Here is a 23,721-nt window from a genome sequence, read left to right as displayed (position 1 = left end):
CTGATAAAATGGCCTGGGAATAGTGAACTTATAAAGAACAGATGTGTGGGAGGGAATTTATATCTAACTGTAGACACCTTAGAGTAGCTGCCTCTTTAGGAGCTTGCACTGCTGAGGTCTGTGTGTCGTAAATAAACAGAAGTAGGCATCGTGCCCACCTTAGGAGACCAAGTATCCCCCAGGGAATGATTCAGTGTTGCTGCCAGAGATGAAGATCACAGAGCATTTGCTATACTTGCCTAAGAATTCCGCTGGAAAAAAGGGTCAAATAGAGGGAAATATGTTAACTTATTTTGGCAAGACTGGCTTTTTAACCAAAGACGTTTCTGTTTGAAACACGTATAAATAGGCATTGTTGCTAAGTGCATGTGGATGCAATTATAAAGACAAGTAACAACAAATAACAACAAACAGCAACAAGGATAATCCCCGTTTCAATGAAATGGGATTTATATTTATGAGGATCTTAGTTTAGATCTCTATTTATTATACATTTTTTAGAAGCTTTAGCTTCTGTAGCTTGCTCCAGCTCAGCTTCACTTTTTATTGTTCTCTGTCAATATATTACTCTGGCATTTATCATTTGCATTGCTTTCACATCCATCTGCATTATACTAAAGTTTATTAGAGGGCACTTGAAAAGTTTCAAAATTAACTGCCATAGCTGAAACTATTCTATATAGATCTTTTTTATACCTTGTACCACAAAAATAACCCAGATTCTGCTTAAAAGCTTATAAACCTATACCACCTTCAATGTATAAAGTCACAACTAGAAAGTTCAAAAGGTGAAAAATATGCTAAAACATAATGATCGTGATCCTCAGAGATCCCATAAAGACTCAGTGAATTTTCATACCACCATCTTGAGGTAGGCATTTTCCTTGAGAAAGCCATCCCCTTGTTCCTGTGGGATGAATTGAGAAACATGGAGATCTGGGATGAAAATTCTAGTGCCTGCTAATTTTAGCAAATTAGGTTTGAAAGGCAATGAGCTTGGATGCCATTATCAGCCAAAAAGGATGGGTCCATTTAAAAGGACTGTGGACCCTGTTGTAGCTGAAGTCAGTAATAGCTGAGGACACTCAACCTCTACGAAAGTCATTTTCATATTGGAATGGGCAGGAAGAAAGGGCACCTGTAGTCAGGCATGACTTTTGAAATAATGAAAAAATGTGAGTTTCCAAGATAACAAAGAAGGGAAGGAAACAAAGCTACCAGCTTCCTTTTTTCAGCCCTCAATATCATAATCTGTTTAATTGGAGCACACAAAAAAAAATATGAAGAAAAGACTGGGTGCATCCTTGATCTGTTTCTAAATTTTTTTAACAGCAAGAAGAACATGTGCCATACACTGCCTGTGGGAAGTGCATACGGATGACTTTCTGTACAAGTGCAGTCTTCTTTTGGGTAAAGTTCTCTTCTTATTCTTTCACCTCATTAATTCACTTCTCTAGTAAGTTTCTGAAAAAAGACCCCCCTGAACTGAACAAAAAGTAACAGTGGAACAGGTTCAGTTGGATTTCCATCTGATTCATAAACCAAGCTCATAAAGTGTGGACCCACATGAAGTCACCAAATATTCATTAGCATAGAATAGAAAATATGTAGCAAAATGTCCTGCAGCTATAGCTTATGAGTTACACTTGTAAATGTGGTCTGTTGGTTTTTCCCTTATTATTTTAAAGACAAATATCTTTGCTTCTGGGGGAAGAGGAGGAGTAGGGAAAAGTCTGGTTAATATGTTCTCTTCCCTGCCAGTTTCTATCCTACTTGTTCCAGCTGTCTGCTTCAATATCGTGTCCCACAATCTTGGACCTCTTTCAGTTTTTTTGTTTCATTCAACAGAGCAAAGCTGGGCACTTTCTAATCTTCCAGAACTGCTGCTTTAATTATGACTAAAACTTGAAAGCAGTCCAGTCACCCACAAAACATGGTGAGCATGCCCAGAGAGGTTGCCTGGAAAAGTTGAGTGTTTTAGCATTGCTGCATGTCCTTCTTTCCTGTAGCACAAACAGCAGCTGGAAAAGACCTCACGCTAGGTGACAGGAGACATCCAGGAGACAGGGGGTGGCTGGCAGCCCAAGAGACCCTCAGCCCTTAACACATCTGAAACACAAAGGAAAAAATTCTGGCTTGCTGTTGGGTTTGAAGAAGCAGGACTTCAGGTGGAAGGGAAGAGACATGGTGTAGGTTTGTCATTTGTGTTACTGCACTCTTATGATGTGCAAGGTAGGGAGGGGGAGGTAGGTGGGTTCATGACAGTTTGCAGAGACAGTGAAAAAAAGATTGAGAGCTCTGTGGACCTCAGTGTCAGTAATAGAAAGAGAACTACCAAGAAATCAAAGCAGGGGGAGAAGCAGAAAGAGAGGAGATGGCAAGCAAGGTGGGCTGCATGGATCATTATTACAACTCCTCCAGGTGATGAGCCTTGGTTTAAAATATGGCCATTCCTTTGAGGGGTCTGTACTCCATAATATTATCATGTGAAAGAGTAGGTAGAGCCCTCTCCATAATCAATGCAGATTTGCTAGTACACTTGTCATTCTCCCAACTGCCCTGTGTTAAAAGAGGAAGATTTCTTCCATCACATTCGTCGAGGCGTAAGATTTGATTACTCATCTCATCATCTTCGCTCTCCTTGGTACAAACCTTGTTATTAGTCCTAAAATAGACCGTCTCTTTTCTTCCCTGCAGATTGACTTTGCTACATAAAAAAGAGGCTTCTTTTATGTATTCTATGGTTATTGCCTTCCATCTACTTTGATCATTCCCTTGCAACGGAATGACAGGCAGAGAATTGGTTTCCTTTTGCCCATTGTAAAAAGCATTTTGAACTCACTTCTTCCTAAAGCCAGTGGTGCAACATTAACATCTTTCTTGCATTCCCTTGGCAGATTCTTTTGATTATTGCTTCAGTTATTGGAATCATTGTGTACAGACTCTGCGTTTTCCTGGTGTTTTCTTCAACATTGTCACAGCACATTAGTGGAACGGAGGCGATCCGCAAGTACCTGACTCCACAGACAGCCACTTCAGTAACTGCTTCACTCATCAGCTTTATAGTCATTATGGTTCTCAACATCATCTATGAAAAAGTGGCAATCCTGATTACTGACTTTGGTATGCTGCTGCTCTACCTCAGATAGAAACTTGGAGTAAAATCACAAGAAAAAAATAGCGCGTATGCGTATAATAAGAGCTCAGATAAATCAACACCTGAACCGTATTTCAGAATTTTCCTACCGATGCCATCTAGAAATTTTCAAGTACAGATTTTCCCAATAGCAAAGGAGTATTCTGCTCATGCCTGAACACAGCATGAAAGATAAATTGTTTACAGTTTTATGCTTGTGAAACAGACAAAGCAAAGAAAATTACTATAATAACCAACCTTTATGAAAACAGATCAGTAACGCATAACACATTCAATTACATTAGCTTTTGTTTATAAGGAGAACAGCTATTTTCTTGTAAATAAATGAAATAAGGTCACTGTTCCAATGCTAGATACCATTCTCATGTTATTAAATAGATAAACAGTCATAAATATTATTATTCTTTATATCCAGGCCATCAACATTAAAGTAGCTATTTTACTTTAGATGTGTGAAGTAGTGCAGTTTTAATATAGTTTCATTTAATACTATTTCATCAGTTCAAAGTGTTACATTTGTATCTTGCCTGAGTGTGCTGGATTTGGGTGCTTTTTTTTTATCCTGAGTTATCAGAATTTTTGCTTCTCTTTATTGTCAGGGAACAAGTACTTTCCTTTTTCACAACTCATACAGTTTTAGAATTAGCGTAATAGCTATAGCATTCATGGGGATTATGTACAATCTAATGTATAATGCTTTCAGTCATATTAAGAAATACAAGGCATACTTTTCCAGCTGAGGCTCTGAAGCAACTTGTAGGCTACATGTAAGTTTTCTCTTTTTTTAGTTTCTCATTTTATTTTTTTTTCAATTGCAGAGCTTCCAAGGACACAGACCGATTATGAAAACAGTCTAACAACAAAGATGTTCTTGTTCCAGTTTGTCAACTACTATTCTTCATGCTTCTATATAGCCTTCTTCAAGGGTAAATTTGTAGGGCATCCTGGAAATCCAGTCTATTGGCTAGGAAAGTATCGCAATGAAGAGGTAAGGATGTATGATAGTGTTCTTTTGTTCTTTTTTAAACAGCAGGAACCACTGGTCCAGGTATTCTGCTGCAGTTAGGAGTGTGTAACATGGTTGTACAGATTTAACATCAGGGTTCAAGAAGTGGCTGCCTCCAAGCCAGTTGGCTCCTTTGTAACTCCTAGCATAAATTAATGTGACACGAGACCAGCTGGGCTTAGAAATATACTACTTGTACCCAGTAAGCTTATTTACACATGGTCCAACAACCTGTGTATCAGCACAGAGAGGAAGGGGAGAGCATCAGTAGAAACATTGCTGTTCATCCCCATCTGGTGACAGCACAGTACAAAGCTGCACAACTTCACCTGGTCCTTCACTCTTTCACCAGTCTCCTATCAACACACCACATAGGACCATATGTGGCCTGGAATTGTTTCTTGCATACATTACTGGAAAGCTTTACCTAAATTGTCTTCTTGCATTGCTTTAAGAAATATCATAATAAAACATTGTTTTAAGTGCTTCATTCATGCCTGAACAGTCACCCAAGTTCAAAATTTTTTCATGTGACTCCCAACCTTCAGTGTGATCCAGGAGGATGTCTCCTTGAACTCACAACTCAGCTTGCCATCATAGTAGGAGGTAAATCAATCTGGAACAACATTCAAGAAGTGCTTCTTCCGTAAGTTCAAACGATTAAGTAATCTACTTTTTCATATTTCAGAAATACTGCTTTTGCTTGATACCTCCAGGTATTTGGTCACTAAATTTGATAGGCACTTATTGTAGTCTAAAAGAATACGACTAGCCTTTTGGGGCCTTTTTAGACAGTTTAGGTATTTTTAGTCTGGTAGCTCTGAGCTCCTGTCTCCATCATTCTGACTGATTTTTCATTGTAATCAGAAATGCTTTCTTCCTCTGTAAATCAGTCTCAACGTGTTTCAGGTTGGAGTCTTAGAACTGAGGCAAGAGAAGCTCAGAAAATATTAAATTAAATACTGTTGATTAATATCGAGTGGAATTATTTGTTTTTATCTATTGGGATTTTAAAATTCATGCATAAAATATTAATTTAAGTCATAGTTTTAGAGTCACATTTGACATTCACGGTACCTACACATTCTTTTTTAGTGGGCCCGATCTCTGCAAGGTCATGTTTTAGTGTAAACAATAAACAAAACCAAATGTAAACCATAAGCAAAACATAAAAACAATAAACAGAGCAATGCCCTCCATTTAATTTAGGTTAAGATGCTATCCAGGACTCTGTTCCCACTCCCAGATTTGTTCTTTGTTTAATTCCAATGAAAGGTGGTTATGTTGCTTGGAGCAGGGAGCTCCTAGGTTGCTTATGCTCTCCTGTATGCCATAAGCACCATTCCACTGCATTGTACTTCCTCCAAGCCCATGAATTGTGCTCCTTTGCTTCAGAGTGACCCCACTTCAAAGTGTGTCATAAATACTGTGTAGAGTTGAGACTCAAGTGCTCTGTTGAGATACTGTTCCTCCAGACCTCAGTGCTGCATAGATGCTGGACCTGTAGACCCATCCTTCTTTTCAGCATCTTCTTTTACCTGAGGAAGGGTCCTGAGACTGAGCATGCCTGCAGATGTCTGCTCCAGCCATAGAGAACTGACTCCTCCTGCTTTGGACAGCAAATACATTCATCTGATCAGAATTTTGAATTCACTTCTAAGGGTGTGACAAGTAACATTTAGGTGCTGAAAAGCAGAGTATCACTTCTGGATCTGGTTCTTAACTCTTCTCTCGTTCTGCATGTCTGCAAGTGTAAAGAGAATCATTTCCTTTTTCTCTGTAGAAAGATGTTCACCCCACTTCCCTCTTTTGTAATGAGGTTCTTTGGCTGCTGAAAATGGCTACAGCCAATTCATCAGCTTTCTTAAACTCTCATGCAAGCCTTTCAGATGGGATCAGCCTCACCTTGATCCCTGTGAAGGTGAAGGAACAGCTAACCCTGGAAAACCTTACCAGGCACATGAAGGACCAGAAAGCCATCAGGAGTATCCATAGATTGACCATGGGGAAGTCATAGTTGACCAACCTGCTAATTTTCTATGATGTAATTATTGTCTCAGTAGATGAGAGGGGAGCAGTGGATATTGTCTACCTGGGCTTTAGTAATGCTGCTGACACTGTTTTCCTTAAAAGGCTCCTAGAGAAGCTGTAGAAGTATGGACTGGATGAGCAGAGTGAGATGACTGAAAATGTGCTGAATAGCCAGGCCCAAAGGGTGGTGATCAGAGTGATGAAGTGGAGTTGGAGGCCCAGTGAAACCCAGGGGTCACTGCATCTTCATTAATGATCTGAATGAGGGAACAGAGTGCACTCTCAGCAGCTTTGCTGATGACACCAAACTGATCAATCAGAGGGTTGTCCTGCCACCCAGAGGGACCTTGACAGGCTGGAGAAATGGGCTGACAAGAACCTCATGGAATTCAGCAAGGGGGAGTGGAAAGTCTGCACCTGAGGAGGAACAGCCCCGTACACCAGTATGTGCTGGGGGCCTCCCAGAAGGAGGAAGAAAGGATCCTGGAAAGGATCTGGGATTCCTGCTGGACACAAAGTTCAGCATCAGCCAGCAGAGTTCTCCTGTAGCAAAGAAGGCTGATGGTGTCACTGGCTGCATTAGAAGTGTTGCCAGCAGATCAAGGGAGATGATTCTCCCCCTCTACTCTTCACTGGTGAGGACACACCTGGAGTGCTGTGTCCAGTTCTGGGCCCCCCAGTGAACAGAGACATGGACATACTGGAGAGAGTCCAGCAAAGGGCCACAAGCAGAATTACAGGACTAGAGCACTTCATATATGAGGAGAGGCTGAGAGAGCTGGGACTGTTCAGTCTGGAGAGGAGATGGCTCAGGGACATCTCATCAACACGTACAAATACCTGAAGGGTGAGAGTAAAGAAGAGGGAAGCAGACCAGCCTCAAAGATGCCCAGTGACAGGACCAGAGGCAATGGGCACAAAATGAAACACAAGAGATTCCCTCTGAAAATAAAACAAAAGGTGCCTTCCAACCATTCCAACCACAATTTCAACCATTCTATGATTCTGTTAGTTTTGTGGTCAGAAGGAATTAGTATGTAAAACCACAGTCCTACTTTTAAGTTGTTTTATTGTTACCTTGAATTTTATGTGGTCACTCACCTGTACAACATCAGTATAAATCACTATGATTCTGATGTATTGCCCTTTTACACTCTTATTTATGGCTGCAAACACCTGCTTTCAGGATAAGGCAACAGGAGATTATACTCACGTTTGAAGGAAATTTCCAGTAATTCAAGAATAATTAAATCCACTGTTCAAAGCTATAGCAGCACAAATGTCTTTTTTTTTTTTTTCACTTTACTGAACCTTTTAGGTTGTTTTACCAATGTTAGTGGTCTTTTTCTCCCTGGCTGATAGTTGGGTTAAGAATCTGATTGGAAGACACTGTGGAGCTGCTAGATCAGAAAAAGTTGTTCCACGCTGGGAACATGACTACCACCTGCAGCCCATTGGAAAGCTTGGACTCTTTTATGAGTATCTCGAAATGGGTAAGTGGCAGTTCAGTTTGGATTCACTATCACTGCTGGATACAACCATGCTTAAAAAAAAAAAATAATAAAAAAAAATCTTCATGCAAGCAATTCTTGATATGTTTATAGACTGAGGAGACATGATTGCTTCCCAAGAGAAGTTTTGATGAGCCATTGTAGATTGTTTTGCAAGCTTTTTTTGAGAAACTATTCCTCAATCCAATTTATAGCTAGGAATCAGCGTGTGGTTCTACAAGGAGGAAAACTGATGCTTCTTTGCCCCATCCTCTGCAAAGTGCATCCAGAAGGCAGACCACTGCCATGTTCTGGCATTGTACAGCTGAGCCCTGTCTCAGACTGCTCTGCCAGGGATCTGCAGTCATCAGCACTTGTCACTGCTTTCTTGGGTGCTGGCAAATCTCTGTTTGTTGCCACCATCCATTTTATCACAGCACTGCCAGCATACCCCTGGCAACACCCAGACACCAATAAGACAATTGTTAGTTTGGGCTTTCCAGCACAGCACTGAGACAGACAGTCATTTGATTTCCAAGTCTTCATGATGAAGACATAGGGAAGAATTGGATGTTTAAATACCCTGAATAGTTCCTCTTGGTGTGTTGTGACTTGCAGCATTTCTGTGTCCCTCCACCAAACAGCTTTTCTCAGTACTGTTGTGCCCCTACCTTCTCATACAAATTAATTGCTGGGAACACAGCTACTCTTCCCTCTCTCCCCCACAGCTGGAGTGCATAAAGTATATGTGTGCTCAGATATGCTTCTCTCCCATCAGTGAAAGTCCCACCAACGTATGTAACCTCTCCCTTTGACAGTTATACAGTTTGGTTTTGTGACTCTGTTTGTGGCCTCGTTTCCCCTGGCTCCTCTTCTGGCCCTCATGAACAACATGTTGGAAATCCGGTTGGATGCGTGGAAGCTGACGACCCAGTTCAGGCGCATGGTTCCCCAGAAGGCACAGGACATCGGCGCCTGGCAGCCCATCATGCAGGGCATAGCCATTCTGGCAGTGGCCACCAACGTAAGTACTGGGCTACAACAACTAAAGGTTAAATGATCCTAGATGAATTATGAGCATCAGTCTCTTAAGACTTCAGCCCCTGTGAAACTGTTACTTTCAAGATGTTTTGGAAACAGATTATGGCTACCGTCTAAAATATTCTAGCTAAAGAATAGGAATTTTATTTAGAGCTGCTAGAGTCTTCAGAAAGGCCTGTTATGTGTGATGACTTGTTTTAGGTGTTTATTGCTAAACTGCAATGCATCTGAGGCTAATTGGAGTTTTGTAACCTTTTTTCACTCCAGTGTGAAAAAATATTGAATGTGCTATACTCCTTAAGGCATCGCTGAAAATGTGAAGTCCTTGTTGTGCAAAAGTATATTGACAGCTTGGTTTTAACCTCTGTCACACTCAGTCTCAGTGTTCATGTGACTGTTAACTTCAGGCTTTTTTCTTACATCATCCTCCTTTTGGGAGTTAACTTTCCCACATCGGTGTCAGGGTGGTTCTTGTGCATTTGCCACCAGCATCAGGGGGGCATTTGGCGTGCAAGGGGCACAGCACTGGAGACTGGCGTGTCCAAAAGGCCCTGCTGCAAGTGTTGTAAGGACCTCAAAGAGATCAATATTTCTTTCTGATGAAGTATGGCCTCTAAAGCCATATGCTATCTCAAATGCTAGAACCTGTTTCCTTCTTTTAGTATGTTTTTTCTTGTTTGACATCCAGGATCTAGCCCAAGCCATCAGTCTTTCCTTTGCCGTCTCTTCCTTCATTTTTCTGTGGTGCACAGAAACTGTTTCTTCTCTTCTGAGTAACACATTACAGCTGATTAGACTTGGGTAGTGTATCATCATCTCCTTCATGTATTACCTTTGGAACAACTGCTAGTAGCTTGTGAGCAGCTCTTGCACAAAACTATCAGTTCTGCAGCTTGCCTCTCAGGCACTGGACTTGCTGTTGCACGATACCAAAGCATCTGGTGTTGATTTGAAGACTGATTTTAATTAGTTATGGTACAAATGGAAAACTGTGTGCAGTAAAGTTTGAGAAGCAGAGCATGTACTGTTTGTTTGTAGTTCTTCACTGCAATACTCTGAAATGCAGCCCATGATTCCGGAGGAAAAAAAGTATTTCCTTTGAGATGATGCTGTAGGATTAGCTTTCGTATTTCTGTTCTTGCAGCTCTCTGGAGCACATCTGGAGATCATTCTGAGAGAGGGAGGAGAATGGGATGGGATTCAGATTTAGGATGATGAGAGACCTGAGGCCTTGCAGAAAAAATCAATAATAGCAAATACTAAGTTGTGTAAATAACATAATCCAGCATCTTTCTAAATGATACACAGAAGCAGCACCAAGCTCATTTGGTCCAAATAAAGATGGGATTTTTTTTGCCGTACTGTTCAGTTGCTATTTGTACATTTGTGGATAAGCTAATGAACAGAAATTATATTTAACTAAAACTTTCTGTACTTGTACTTTGGTTAAAAACAGAGTGATTTAGGTGTAAGGTCTCCTTGCAACTGCAAGACATGGTATATATCTTTTCAGCCAGAAACACCTACTCTTTGTGTAAATATAAAAAACACATAATTTTAACTTCATTGCACTGCCATGGAATGCTTAAAAACAGTTTTTAAAAGTGCATGCCAACTACATTTGATTTTAGCCAGAGTGTGGTACAAAAAAAAATTCATATCCTTGAAAATGTTAAGTAAGTTTATTTTAGTCTTAGTGTATCTCCCTTTTCTTTTTCATCAACTAAATTAGCTTTCTCTCAACTGAACTCAGTAACAGTATTCTGGAGAACCAAATACAGATTTTGGACCAGTATCTCAAGTCTTTTTTCTGCAGCTTTTGTCTTACCTAAAGAGTTTAGCCTTTCAGGTACTTCAGAGTAAGCCAACTCACAGACATTAGGATAGTGTTCAATATTTGGCAGTGGTATTACTTGAAGTGGGGTGGGTCTTTCACCCTTTTCAGCTCCTTGCCCTTTCCCTTCCCTCCCTTTTCCTCTTGTTCCTCTTGTCTCTTTTGTTGTGCTGGCACCAGCACCTTGGCAAACACATGATGAACCAGATCAGGGAGTGGATCCAACCAGGACTCTCTGCTGGATCAGTGCCATGATCTTGATCTGCTGGACAGCTTCATGGATGTGTCACTGACTGCTAGGGGCAGAAGCAGGAGGGGCAGTGTTTGTTTTAGCTAGCACTGCCACCAAACTGCTGTTTAAGGAACTGTAGAAGAGGTGTCTGCATTTTTTTTTTTCGCCCCTTTTTCCTCTCTCCCCTTCTCTTTTTTTACAGCTGTTTTAATATCTCCTCAGGTTGGGGTTCTCTTGCTGGGAATGCTACAGAAAGGTGGACAGGTTTTGCCCCATCTCACAAAAACAAGGAAATACAGACTGCATGAGTTGCAGGATGGCATGAAGGGGAATAAAATACAGATATTAACCAGGTCTTATGCTCCTTTGATACCTATTACAGCTTAGCTTTGCCATTTCTTCTGTCTCACACCTTTACTACAGCATTTATTCTGCCCCTTTTATGTATTTTTGCCTACACCTCTTCTCTCTGATCCCCTTAGATCCCTTCTTCACACCTTTCCCTTCCATGTCTGCTCTGGTTCTTTCCACCCATGTTGTCAAGAATTTTTTCCCCTGCTGTGGGACAGAAAACTTCTCTTTTAGCCCCAGCCCCTCACTCCTCAGAGGTCATCATGAGTTGGTCAAGCAGCCTCTTGCAGAGCACTCAGTGCAGATCTTGCCAGTGGAAAGTCTTCCTTACAGGGAAACCTTTTGACTTTGCAGCAGCAGAGGAGATGGGATTAAACACAGTTAACCTGTCCTCCATAACAGGATGTTTTGGGAAGTTCATGAGTTTAGAAAAGACTTCCCACAACAAACCCACGGATCCAATTTCCTTCCCAGTTTGTTACCAGTGGGCTGAGCATGGCAGGGACTGTCTGGGGAGCAAGATAAAAACAAATGGTCACGTCATATGTAAACCAGCATTATGCAGCTGCTACTAAAATAATTACCTTGGCATCAAGAGCAGTTTCCACATGTCCTGACACTGAAACTTATGAGGCAACAACTGCCAAGATGAATTTAGGCTGGCTAGCACCTCAGAAAGAGTGGGATGTTTCCAGGCTCTGAGATGGATCAGCTAGATATATATAGTTGATTTAATTCTTTTACTCAAACCTCAGGCTTCCTGGTGAAATTTAATTTTCTATTATTGAAGGACTCTTCTGTTGTTTCCAAGAGTTTCATTAGGCAGGATTTCTTGAAGCATCTCGTATGTACATCTGATAGCAAGCACGTTTGCTGAAGGTTTCCTTAGAGCACATTAAAGTGAGTTTGACTGCTGACCTCCACTGTATGTTCATGAGGAAAGAAGTGTATTACAGCATCACTTTTTTAAGGCATTCAGCAGAGTTAGCATAATTTAAAACCTGTATAGAGTGCACATTCCAGAAGGAGATTTTTTTTCTGCCCATGAGTGACTACATGCTCATTTACAGAGGGAGCCACTAACTGGAAAAGCACATATTTTCTATTTTTAGCTCATACTGTAACTTTTGCAATACTAAGTTTATGGCAAAGCCATGCATATTAAGGCTTATTGCTTAAATGCTACTCTGCTTTTTTCTCTTCTTTTTCTGAAATGCAGGCTATGATAATTGCTTTTACATCTGACATGATTCCTCGTCTGGTTTATTACTGGTCCTTTTCAGTCCCTCCTTATGGGAGCCACAGCAGTCACACTATGAAAGGGTATATAAACAGTACACTTTCTGTCTTCAATATATCAGACTTCAAGAATGCAAGCAAGCCATTTTCCCCTTGGTTTGGGAACCAAACAACATGCAGGCAAGTGTTGAATAACCATTCTTTTCCGATGAGAAAAATAAATACTTTTTTTTTTATATATATCTAAATAGCCTAATTCAGTTAGCAATATTCAATAAGAGATGTTAAAACATAGTAAAAAACAGTATATTTTGAATGGTAAGGCTGAGTGGAAATATTCACCCCCAAAGCTTGTGCTACTCAGAAAAAAACTTAGTTTGTGTTTCTTAAAATTCATAGTCTTACAAAAAAAAAATCACTTTTTATAGTTCTTAATACAGTTGTAGGAAAAAAAAAAAAAAAAAAAAGGCATTTCAGCCAAATATAGCAGATAAGAAGTTTACCCATTACCGTTCCTGAATGCATTAAGCAGGGACACGTCTTGCTCCATCCTCTGGCCACAGTGCCTAACTGCAGAGGTGCCTGAAACAAGTTCCTGACTCTCCTACTTTGCTTTCAGGTATCGGGATCTCCGCTACCCCCCTGGCCACCAGCATCAGTATGAGCACAACATATACTACTGGCATGTCATTGCAGCCAAGCTGGCTTTCGTCATTGTCATGGAGGTAGGAGGACAGAATTTCGAGTATTACTTTCTTCCCTTCCCTCCATGCAGAAAATCCTTCAAAGACATTCTGACCAGGCACAGCTAGAATGAGAAAAAGCCTGGGAGATGTAGCACCAGTAGGAAAAGAAGTCTCTGAAGTCACAACAGCAAAGGATTGCCCCACGTTTGCAGTGTCTTCTCCCAGGAACTGTAAAATTATTTTTAGTATCAAAAATAGAGGGGACAGTTAAGCCAAAAATAATTTTACATGTACTCAGAGGAAGTTTGCAGTCAGACTCATGAATGCATATACAGAATAGATATCCAGTAGCAGAGTGAAGTGTATGAAGACAGTCAAGAGGTGAGTCTCTAGATGAGCATAAAAAAGCTACTTCCTCTGCAGCTACAATCTGGGTTTACAAAAGATAGGATTCCCTCCAAGATGAAGGGAGAGGAATGTCAGGTATTACATTAGTAGGTATTACAATACAAAATGTACTTAGGGCCTGATCCAGGGACTGCTGAAGTCACCAGAAACATGCAATGGTTTAAATCAGTATCCCCGTACCAAAGAAAAGTCCATTGCCCCAGATTCATTTGAACAAACCTAGAACAATTTTAACAGAAAGTAACCAATATTTCCATGCAGGGGAGTAACACTGGGCACCAGATTTCCCCCAAAGCAGACAGAGAAGTCCTTGTTAAAATCGGGATTAGAAGTTCTGTTTATCAGACACTGCTATTCATTAGTCAGACCTGCTTTTTAAATTAATGTTGCACTGGCAGAGATACTGGTTCAGAACCAACTGAGTCATTAAGAGATAATGTGACATTTCAAATTTTATTGTTGTTAAAACAACAATAATAAATAATAGATGATGAGGATAATAATGATGATGATGATAATAATAATAATAATAATAATAATAATAATAATAATAATAATAATAATAATAATAATAATGTCCTGTTCAGCTGGACTAACTTTTTTTTTTTCATTTTCACCTTTTCCAGCATGTCATATACTTTGTGAAGTTTATTATCTCATATGCAATTCCGGATGTATCACAAAAGACCAAGAGCAAGGTCCAACGAGAGAAGTACCTAACACAGAAGCTGTTGCATGAGAACAATCTCAAAATTGTGAAAAAAAATATGGGGAAAATAGCTGATAAAATTATCAAAGGAGTAGACAGCACTTTCCGACCTAAAGCTGAATAAGTATTTTTTTATACGGAATAACAATACTTAGGCAACTAATACCTGTCCAGATATTACCAATAGCTAATCAAACCTTTTTGATTACTCCCCTTTACTCAACATTGTTTGTTGCAACTGCTACCTGCTTTTTTACCTATATCCCTTGGACAAATGCAACCACTGTGACTCATATAAGAGTTACCAATTTTTAAACAGCTTTAGTGGGACATATTTTTTTAACACATGAAGATAAAGATCATTTATCCTCTTAAGACACTGCAGATTAATTCTCAAATATAGAGGGTGCTTTCCACTTTATTTACGAACCAGCTATTAGAGCTCCTGCTTGACCTGAGTAAAACCTTAAGAAGAAGTAAGATTTGTTTTCAGAATACCATCAAATCCTCTGATGGAGTTTTGATTACGTGCTAATGCAAACCCCAACTATAAAATGAAGAGGAAAAGCCAAAACATGGAGGAAAGACAAAGAAGATATGACTCAAAATCATGTTGTTAAGCCATTGGAACTGACATCCTAAGTGCTGTTGTGTGCTACATTGAATTAGGTATGCATACTGAGACTGAAATGGATAACAAAATATTTCAATTAATCATGGACTTGGATCACAAAAAGCAGCAGGGCTGTAAGCCCATCCTGTTCATCAATCTCTGTGTAAACAGAATTGCCTTTGAAATCAATGCATACAAACTGACTTTACAGCACTCCGAGTGAGTAGAAAACTCTGGTATTTTACCCTTCCCCAGTCAATGTGCTTTCAGTAGTTCACTTGACCATTCTGCTCTGAATGACCAAAGCCTTGAAGGTCTCCTACCTGTAACAGTCATGAGTGTGAAAAGTCTTTTCATGTACTAAATCACTGTTTTTGGAGGGCTGTCTTTTGCATTTCTCCCACACCAGAGCCACCATGTTCTTCCCTGAGAGCTTTCAACATAGGAAGAATGTGCAGCTGGACCTGTTGTGGTTCAGTACTGAGAGATAAAGTGCATTCTGACAAGACCACGAAACTGTCGAAACTGGAGATTGTAATAAGCCATTTAATGTGCCTTAGCTATGTCTTGAACTTTTCAATAACTAAGAATTATGTTAGAGGTGTAGATGCATGTGCTAGAACTGTCAGTCACCTTCAGGTTAGGTTGCAGGTCTGCTCAGCTAGATTGGCTCCAGTTGCAAACTGGGAGTTAGGGAATTCCAGATTAAGCATGTTGCATGTGGACCCCAGCCTTGTATCTGCAGCAGTGATATTCCAGATTATTAACTTGCTTTCTCTTTTAACAGTTTTAGTGGACCAATTTCTGCCAATTCTGAAGAGCAAAATCTTGTTAAAAAAGCAAAAGCATTCCTGTACTCAGTAAAAGAGATGATTACTGGTGTGTTTGTACTCTTAAATGTAATAGATATGAAGAATTTTTAGACAGATATTCATTTAGCTTTTTAGGTATTAAGAAGTTAATTGCAGTGAAGTTATTTGCAGAAACTAAGTAGCATTTCTAGGATGTATTTGATTCCATTAATAATCAGAAGGAATTGAAAGTCTGAAATTTGTAGCAAAACTTCCAAATACTGACTGCTGTGTATCTCAGGTATCCTCTGCAACAGCAACACTTAAACCAGAAGTAGCAGATGAGGGGATTCCTTTCAGTAGTGATGATACACAAGTTTTTGATCAGCAAGACTTAGCATGTTTGCATGGAAGAGCTTGAAAGAAGATCTTGGTTCAAAAATCAAGGAAAGATGAAAGAAAGAAGCTCAGGGGTTTCAGAGAACCATTTGCATTTCTGACCCTGAAAGACTGAAGCTTCTTTGTTATAATGCCCATAAGACGTATGGGCACCACATGAAAAGAAAAGAAATATGCAGGACAGAAATACAAGGTAGACTATAACAATAGATGACATTCAACCAGAATAGAGATAGAACCACTGCTTCTGTTGTCCAAAAAGCTAACCAACATCACTTCATTGCACAGGGAATTCTAGCCATTGCCACTTCAGCTTTGCTATCATTAGAATCAAGACAAGTCTTTAATTTACTAGGATGCAAATATAAATTGGGTAGGTGGATAAACTCTCAGAAGTTTCTAAACAAGACAGAATATCTTGTAAAAAATACATCCACTCAATACTGATTCAAACTTCTTCCTGGATCATGGTATGGTTGGGTTTGGAAAGGACCTCTGGAAGTCACCTGGTCCAGCCCCACTGCTCAAGCAGGGCCACCTAGAACATGCTGCCCAGGACCATCTCCAGACGACTGGAATATCTCCAAGGATGGAGACTTCACAAGCTCCTGTGCCAACCAAACTCCTGAGCAACCTGTGTCAATGCAGAAGTGGAAAAGTATAGCTTGATGTTCATAGGGAACCTTCTGTGTTTCAATTTATGTCCATTGCCTCTGATTTTGTCACTTCACAGTATACCAAACAAAATTTTTAAACAAATTTTTGTCCAAAAAACTGTTTCATGGAACAGTATTAGTGAAGTTCTCAGGATTTCCCTGTGCAAAATGCTTAGAAGGCCAGTCAGCTTCTTGCAGACTTGGAAATTTGAACATTTTAGCTTTGAGCTGTCTCTTCCCCATCTGCAGTTGTGTTCAGCTGAGATGCCATTTCCAAACACCCTTCGGTGAGGACAGTGCCAAATGTGCCTTAAACATCCTTTCAGGTGTGGTGTTGGAGGCCTGGGGCAGGCAAGGAGGCATCCTGTGATAAGAGGGGGGGAAAAGCATCACAAAACGGACCATTTCAGGTAATTACTTGATCTTAAGGCAGTATTTATTGCCCTCTTTGAGAAGTAAATAGAGAAGGAGACAAAGGAATTCAGGGCTTTGCCTGGGGCCACGCTGTGAGCAGTGGCAGAGCTTAAGGCTGATTCTCCGGAGTGCCTGGTCGTCTTCTCCTTGTTTGGTTCCTGTGGCCTCTCTCAGTTTCCCCTTTTTTACATCGTTGTGGTGGAGTTGGTGGAGTTTCTTAAAAGGGGCAGGTGACCCCTTAGTGTCACCAGGAGTTTATATTCCTGATTTCTATTTAATGACTTGAAAAAACATGCTACAGCAGCAAAGCTTTTACACCCGTGCCTTGTCCTCTTCACGTAACACAGCCTCATCTGGGTGTGTTTCTACATTTCCATGTCTGTTCAGATCCGGAGTGTGCTTCTGAAACCAGCCCTCCACTCATCCCTGCTTCCTGGGATGCTCCCCATCACAGACTGGTCTCAAGGCACATGCACAGTATTTCTCTTGGTTTAAAGTGAACCAGAAAGCAGGTTTTAAATACACACCCCATGCACTTAATGTTCTCAGGCAGCCTCTTAGTCCAGACAGCTAAAACCAGAGTTAAGCTGAAGAGAACAAGGGAATACTGTGTTCATCAGGGAATGAACATCAGATTTTGCTCCAGTGATTTCCTTCTCAAGTGCCAACCTGCTTTCCAGTGTAGCTGTAACATTTCGTTTCAGAAGTCATTTTATCAGGAATTCAGTTCAGTTTGCACTGTGTTACTCACAGCACGGTTCTGAATGAGAAAGAAGAGGAAAACCCAGAGTGCCTAATAATCACATTTTAATATTTGGATTTATTAAGCAGTGCAATTTCTGTAGCCTCTACCTCTGACAGCTGAAATGTGTTTTACTTGTACACAGGCATCCAAAAAAAATGCTGGGGGGGAGGGGGCTGTTGCCAACATGTCAGTATTTTTTAATAACTTTATTTTTTTAGGCTTGGTTATCTTAATAGTATTTAAAGATCTGCTTGAAGGGACAATTAACATTTTTTTAAAACTATGAATCCGTTTTAGTCTTTTTTTACACTTTATATGCAGGCCAGACTCTTTGTACAGAGTTGTTTAAGTTAAGTTGGACCAGTGACCATTTCATTGCCTTAACAAGCACCATAAATTACAGATCATCACCTCTGTTTTAGACTCTGTGTATGTTGATAAAATTCAGAATGTAAGAATGTATTTTCTGTATTTTTTTCTAAGAATGTTTGCTATTAGTTTCTGAATATTAAGGTTTCTTTATATTTATTGTCATTAAATAAAGTCTATTTTAAAATAACAATACATCTGATGTTGATTAGCATTGCTTGTTTTTCCATGAAGGAAAAACAAATGCTGCTGCCAAATGCACATTTAAATTCTTAGAATGTCATCACTGTCTAATTTCCATATTCCTCTTCTTTTTCAGTCTTTTTCCATTAAACTGTTACGAGTACTGAAATTTATCTCCTGTGTTTTTCTGCATCCTCTAGATGGAAGTCATTCCTTTCAACACCAGTTGATGACAAGGACAATTATGCTCTCGTACAAATAAACAGTTTAGGTCTTTATACCTTTTCACTCCTGTCATGACAAACCCTGTGTTATGTTTCAGAGTCAACATTTATTTCTTCATCTGGATCAAGTCTGTGATGCTCCCACCTTTGGGCTGTCCATTCTCTCTGGCTCTTCTTGTCATCCATCCATCCATCCATCCATCCATCCATCCAGTTCTCATCTGTTTCTGCTCTGACTCTTCCTGTCCACTTCAAGGTTTTCTAAGATATACAGAACAGGAAAATTTGAGAGCAATTTTAAACTTCTTTGCATTGAGGTGTGTTGGGTTTTCCCCTTAGGGATTCCCAAGATCTGTTTAAAGCTTCATGATAGTTGTGGAATCAGTGGAAACCACTTCCAAGCTGTTTTCTGCTGACTAAGAGCTGTACAGATGCCAGTACCCAAGCTCTTCTGCCACTCTTGCACCAATTTGGCTTTATCAGAGGGATAGCAAAAGCAACTTCATGATGAAGCATAAGAGGGGTTATTTTCCTACAAGCAGAAAGATATAGTATCATCACAGGCCTAAACAGTATGAGGACAGTGGGGTTTTTTTCTGATTGGCTGATTTTAAACCCTTCAGAGAACAGGATTTAGTTTCTTTCTACTTAATAAACAAATAGCCAATGTTGTGTATTACTTCTGGTGCTGACTGCTTAGTTTTAACTCTTTTTGTTACAAAATGGATGAAATGCACTGATTTGGGGTACCCAGTATGTGCCAGATGAACACAAGGTGAGCTCTGCTCTGCCTGGTACACAACACTCCACCTGAGCATCATCAGAAAGTTCAGCAAAAGTATCAGTGATTCACACCAATTTTAGATTTTTCTCTGGTATGGCCTCCTCTCTTATTTCCTATCTACTAAATAAGGCTGCATTCCTTATACAGGGGAGCAGTGCTGGTGGCTGCAGGCTTTATTTTTATTCACATTTATATGAACATCAACCATGGATCAGTAACAGGTACACAAAATGCTAAAAATATATGTAAATACTTAACCATAGATAACCTCTGCGTGGCTTGGTGCAATATTTTCCTCATAAGAAAATGCTGTATCTTAGTAGCCTGATAATAGTAACAAATTATTTCCAGGAAAGTTTAAAGAAAGGGAGCCTATAGGGGAATTCTCTAAACTGTGTAACACAAGTGGAATTGCAATCCACCCTGATAGCATGAACACAAAAACAGGTATTTTTTTTTTTTTTAGATACTCATGTAGTATCCATGCAAGCCTCCAATATAATTTTTCTGCTTCTGGGCAGATGTCATATAACAAGTAGCTAAATAAGCCATGCTGGGACCACAGCCACCCGTGGCTGTCACCACCCCATTCTCTGGGACCCCCTTTGGCTCCCAGCAACTTGTCTCCTGTTACAGCCATATTCTGCTCATTCATGCAGTCACTTTCTAAACTGGTCTGACTGCCCAGAGCAAACAGAATTAGATGTAGGGCTCTGTGGCAAGGTCATTGTGGGTTCTTTGCTTTCCAGAGCAAGAGTTACTATACCCCCAACAAGCCCTTAAGATACATCCCCTCCACCATGGAGTCAGTGGCACTTGGGGGTTTGTCAGGTTTGGTTTTTACAGAGCTGAGAGCAGCCTGGCTACCAAGAGGTGAGCCAGGGGCTAAGGTTGCTTGTCCCATATTCCAGTATTTCAGTGGCCATGCCAGCATACAGAGGCAGGGATGCTCTTCCCATCTCCAGCTCCAGAGGCTGCCTTCTGCCACAGCTGTTTGTGCAACTGTGCATGGGGCAGGGGAGTGTGGGGGCATGGGTGGCTGTGCTGGCATGGCCAGCCTGGCAGAGGGTCACAGAGGGTGGCAGTAGGGGACCAAGCAGTGGTAGAGGCAGCCCAGCATTTGGGCAGCCCCCACCAAGGACCAGTGCAGCCTGGGCTCACCTCTGTGGAGCAAGAAATCTACCAAAATGCAACCAAAAGTGCATCTCATCCCATGATTGCTTAGTGAGTGTAAAAAAAAAAAGGGATTTCCCTGCCTGCCTGAGCTGGTTATCCAGCTGACCTGCCAGGATGTGCCCTTATGAGTCCTGCACACAAGTTGCAGACAGGCAAGGGCTGGTCTTGGCACCTGGTCTGGATCCTCTGAATATCCCCATTCAGGGGCAGCTGTTGTACCTTGAGCTCAGCTTCACCTGCAGCCAAATGAATTTTTCAAGTCCAGACATGCTCTCTGGCTGCTCATAACTTTAACTACATAGAAGATTGTAGAGGCAGCTACAAATTGGCAGGATCAAGCCCTTAAGCGTTGTCTTCTGGGTGGGTTTTGCAAAGAATACAGCATTGTTGTTTCTGAGGTTGCCAAATTGTCACCTGGTCCCTGAAAGCCCCTGGATGAATAGGAAGAATTTCTTTACTGAGAGGGTGATCAAGCATTGGAATGGGCTGCCCCGGGAAGTGGTGGATTCTCCATCCCTGGAGATATTTAAAAAGAGACTGGATGTGGCACTCAGTGCCATGGTCTGGTAACTGCAGTGGTAGTGGATCAAGGGTTGGACTTGATGATCTCTGAGGTCCCTTCCAACCCAGCCAATTCTATGATTCTATGAATTTTTGTGTTTGCAGCCTGCAGAATCATGCCATGCAGCTGGGGCAGAGGAGATACCAGGCAGGGCTAGGTAGGTGCCACCCCTGGGGGTATTCAAAAACCGGGTAGATGAGGTGCAGCGGGAGATGATTCAGTGATTAAGGTGTTGAAGGACTTCGACTTATTTCAATTAGTAAGTGACATCAAGACGGGATAATGATCTTGGAGGTCCTTTCCAACTGTACTGATGATATGATTCTATGTGCAGGAGGTTTCAGCCAGAGGCAGAGGTCATGGAGTGAGGGCCAGAGCAGCTGCATCCTCAGCCCCCGCGTTAAAGCACCAACAGCTGTGCTAAAGCTGGAGCTGAAAAATTCTTGCCATATCTGCTGTTAATTAGTAACTAATCAGTTAAAAGTGAAAAGAAAGGCAAAAACTGATCTGACCCTCATAGTACTCTTCCAGATTAGCTTTAGGTTATGGATCTGTTAGAGCTCACAGCAGTTTTCTTTTAAGGGGAAGCTAAAGTATCATTTTTTTTCTTTCTTTTAAAAAGGTGTATATAGTATGCACATTGCATATTATGTCACTGTTTTTGTTCATATCTACAAATAAAAGAAAAAGTCCGCTTTTGTGCTCTTCATAACTTTAAGCTTTAACTGGGAGGCATAGATACAAAAAATAAAACGAACTGACTTTCTTGTCAGCCTGCTCCCATATTATTTTTCCCCCAGTGATCTATAAGGGGAAAAAAATGTCACCATCCCCCAAGAGGAAACATTAACAAATCCTCTCTTATCTTGCAGCTAAAGTAATGACATCTTATTGACAGCACAGCAGAACGAACAATGTCTTATTGAAAGCTCCAGTGCTGGAGGATTTGGGCTGTCCTCAGGACTTGAAACCAAGTAATGAAAACAGGTTTTGCTGCTAAATCAAAGACAATGGCTGCTCTAGTTCTCCAACAGCCTTTAGCAGTTGTGGGCACAGAGAAGGTGTGCATAGCTCACCCAGGTATCTCCTGCACTACAAAGTCCATCATGTACAGGGACTTTATTAGGAGAGGGATGCCCAAAGTATCAAGCAGTTAAAGTATGATCTATAGTACACATGGGAACGGTGCTGGAACTTTTTCTCACTGCTGTGCTTGACATATGGATGGGCCTGGAAATACAGGTTCATCCATTTCTTACAACCTGGTTTAGCCTTCTCAGAGTCTAAGGTAAGTTATTTGCTAATTTTTTGTACCTCGTCAAATTAACTGGAGCAGCTGGGGACATTTTTGAAAACTGAACATGAATTGGTGATTCAGGCTTTGTTTTCCATGTCTGTGTATGATCTTATTAAAATTATTGATGTGCCTTTGTTCTTTACATCTGTTCTTCTTGTAGGCTTCTCTCAGCATCCTGTAGGTATGAAGAGAGTTTTGAAAAGCAGGTATCAGTGTTAGGTCCAGTATATGGCTTTGTACAGCTGAAAAATCAGTCAGACATTAAATACAGCTGCGTCACCTAAATTCATCCAAACAAAGGGGAAACAGAAAGGCGGAAAACAGATATTTTGTAGATGTGCAGCCCATAATTTCAACTAATCTTAGCCACCACTGCGTGTGTTCTACCACCTCCTGTGTTCTGGAAGAAGCTTTCTGACACATTTCTCCACTTTCACTTGTTTTCATTTGACATCCTGGAGAGCTAGCTCAGGAGGAAACACTAGGAGAGACTGAAGTAAAACAGTACAAATAGTGAATATTCTTCTGCCAGTCTAGCACTGAACCAGCTCATTGAAGGGCCTGATGGACACAATTGCTGGTGCACAGGAAAAGCAGGGCATCATGGAAGGGCACAGCAGGGGAGGACAGCAGCACCCACTTGGGTTGCTCTAAATGCTTGTGAACCCACGTCCTGCATAGGCAGAGGAAGAGGCAGATGAGTGGGTCTAACAAACCTCTGCTACAAAGAGATCCTTGTTTCCCCTCTCCATCAATCTGCACCATGCACTTTGTGCAGTGTTCCTCAGACCATGCAACTCACCAATCCAGCAGAAATTTTCCCCCGTTTTTACCTACTCAGTTTTATTCTGGATCAGTGAGCAGCAGAACCAGTGCAAGGAGAAAGGGAGAACACAGACAAAAGCTGAGGGATCAGACTTGCTCTGTCAAGAGCAATGACATGTTACATCACCTAAGCCACCCTCAGCCTTGCATGGGATGAGATGCAGCTCTCACAGCTCTGTTACTTCACAGAAAAGCAACTTGGTTTGCAAATGTTTTTTTTTTCCTCCTTGTCTTTATTTGTGTGTTTACAAAGCAAATCCATAGCATTTGTACAGCACATTTAAGATAGAATAAGACAGAGAATGTGAACATACATTAAGAAAGTGGTCAATTTATCAGTATGAAATTTAACAGACCTTAGATTAACTATTATTATTGAGTAAACAAAGATTAATATTAAACCCTGCCTGTGCTAGATTGGGAGTGAGTAATATGTGATGTCTTAACTTGTGAGTGCACATCTCCAAAATGCAGAATCAAGGCCAGAAGGTAAGTGAAA

General features: G+C 40.8%; 1 protein-coding gene across 6 annotated transcripts in view; it reads left to right on the top strand.

Moving 5' to 3' along the window:
* ANO6 (anoctamin 6) overlaps positions 1-18,364 on the top strand; it is a 74,773-nt gene extending 56,409 nt beyond the window's left edge. For 4 of the 6 annotated variants that reach the window (XM_071733555.1, XM_071733549.1, XM_071733551.1 and 1 more), the window contains 9 exons: positions 1,333-1,410; positions 2,898-3,123; positions 3,976-4,145; positions 4,712-4,809; positions 7,557-7,687; positions 8,503-8,708; positions 12,362-12,561; positions 13,001-13,106; positions 14,102-18,364. In XM_071733555.1, coding sequence (XP_071589656.1) covers positions 1,333-1,410; positions 2,898-3,123; positions 3,976-4,145; positions 4,712-4,809; positions 7,557-7,687; positions 8,503-8,708; positions 12,362-12,561; positions 13,001-13,106; positions 14,102-14,308 — 1,422 coding nt within the window. In that variant the 3' untranslated portion in view covers positions 14,309-18,364. Of the gene's footprint in view, positions 1-1,332; positions 1,411-2,897; positions 3,124-3,975; positions 4,146-4,711; positions 4,810-7,512; positions 7,688-8,502; positions 8,709-12,361; positions 12,562-13,000; positions 13,107-14,101 lie in introns of all 6 variants that reach the window. The other 2 variants (XM_071733553.1, XM_071733552.1) reach the window with 2 other exon arrangements.
* The last annotated feature ends 5,357 nt before the right edge of the window (positions 18,365-23,721 follow it).

Source organism: Heliangelus exortis, chromosome 1 (genome assembly GCF_036169615.1).
Source record: "Heliangelus exortis chromosome 1, bHelExo1.hap1, whole genome shotgun sequence".
Lineage (NCBI taxonomy): Eukaryota > Metazoa > Chordata > Aves > Apodiformes > Trochilidae > Heliangelus > Heliangelus exortis.
This window is presented reverse-complemented; position numbering and strand designations above follow the sequence as displayed.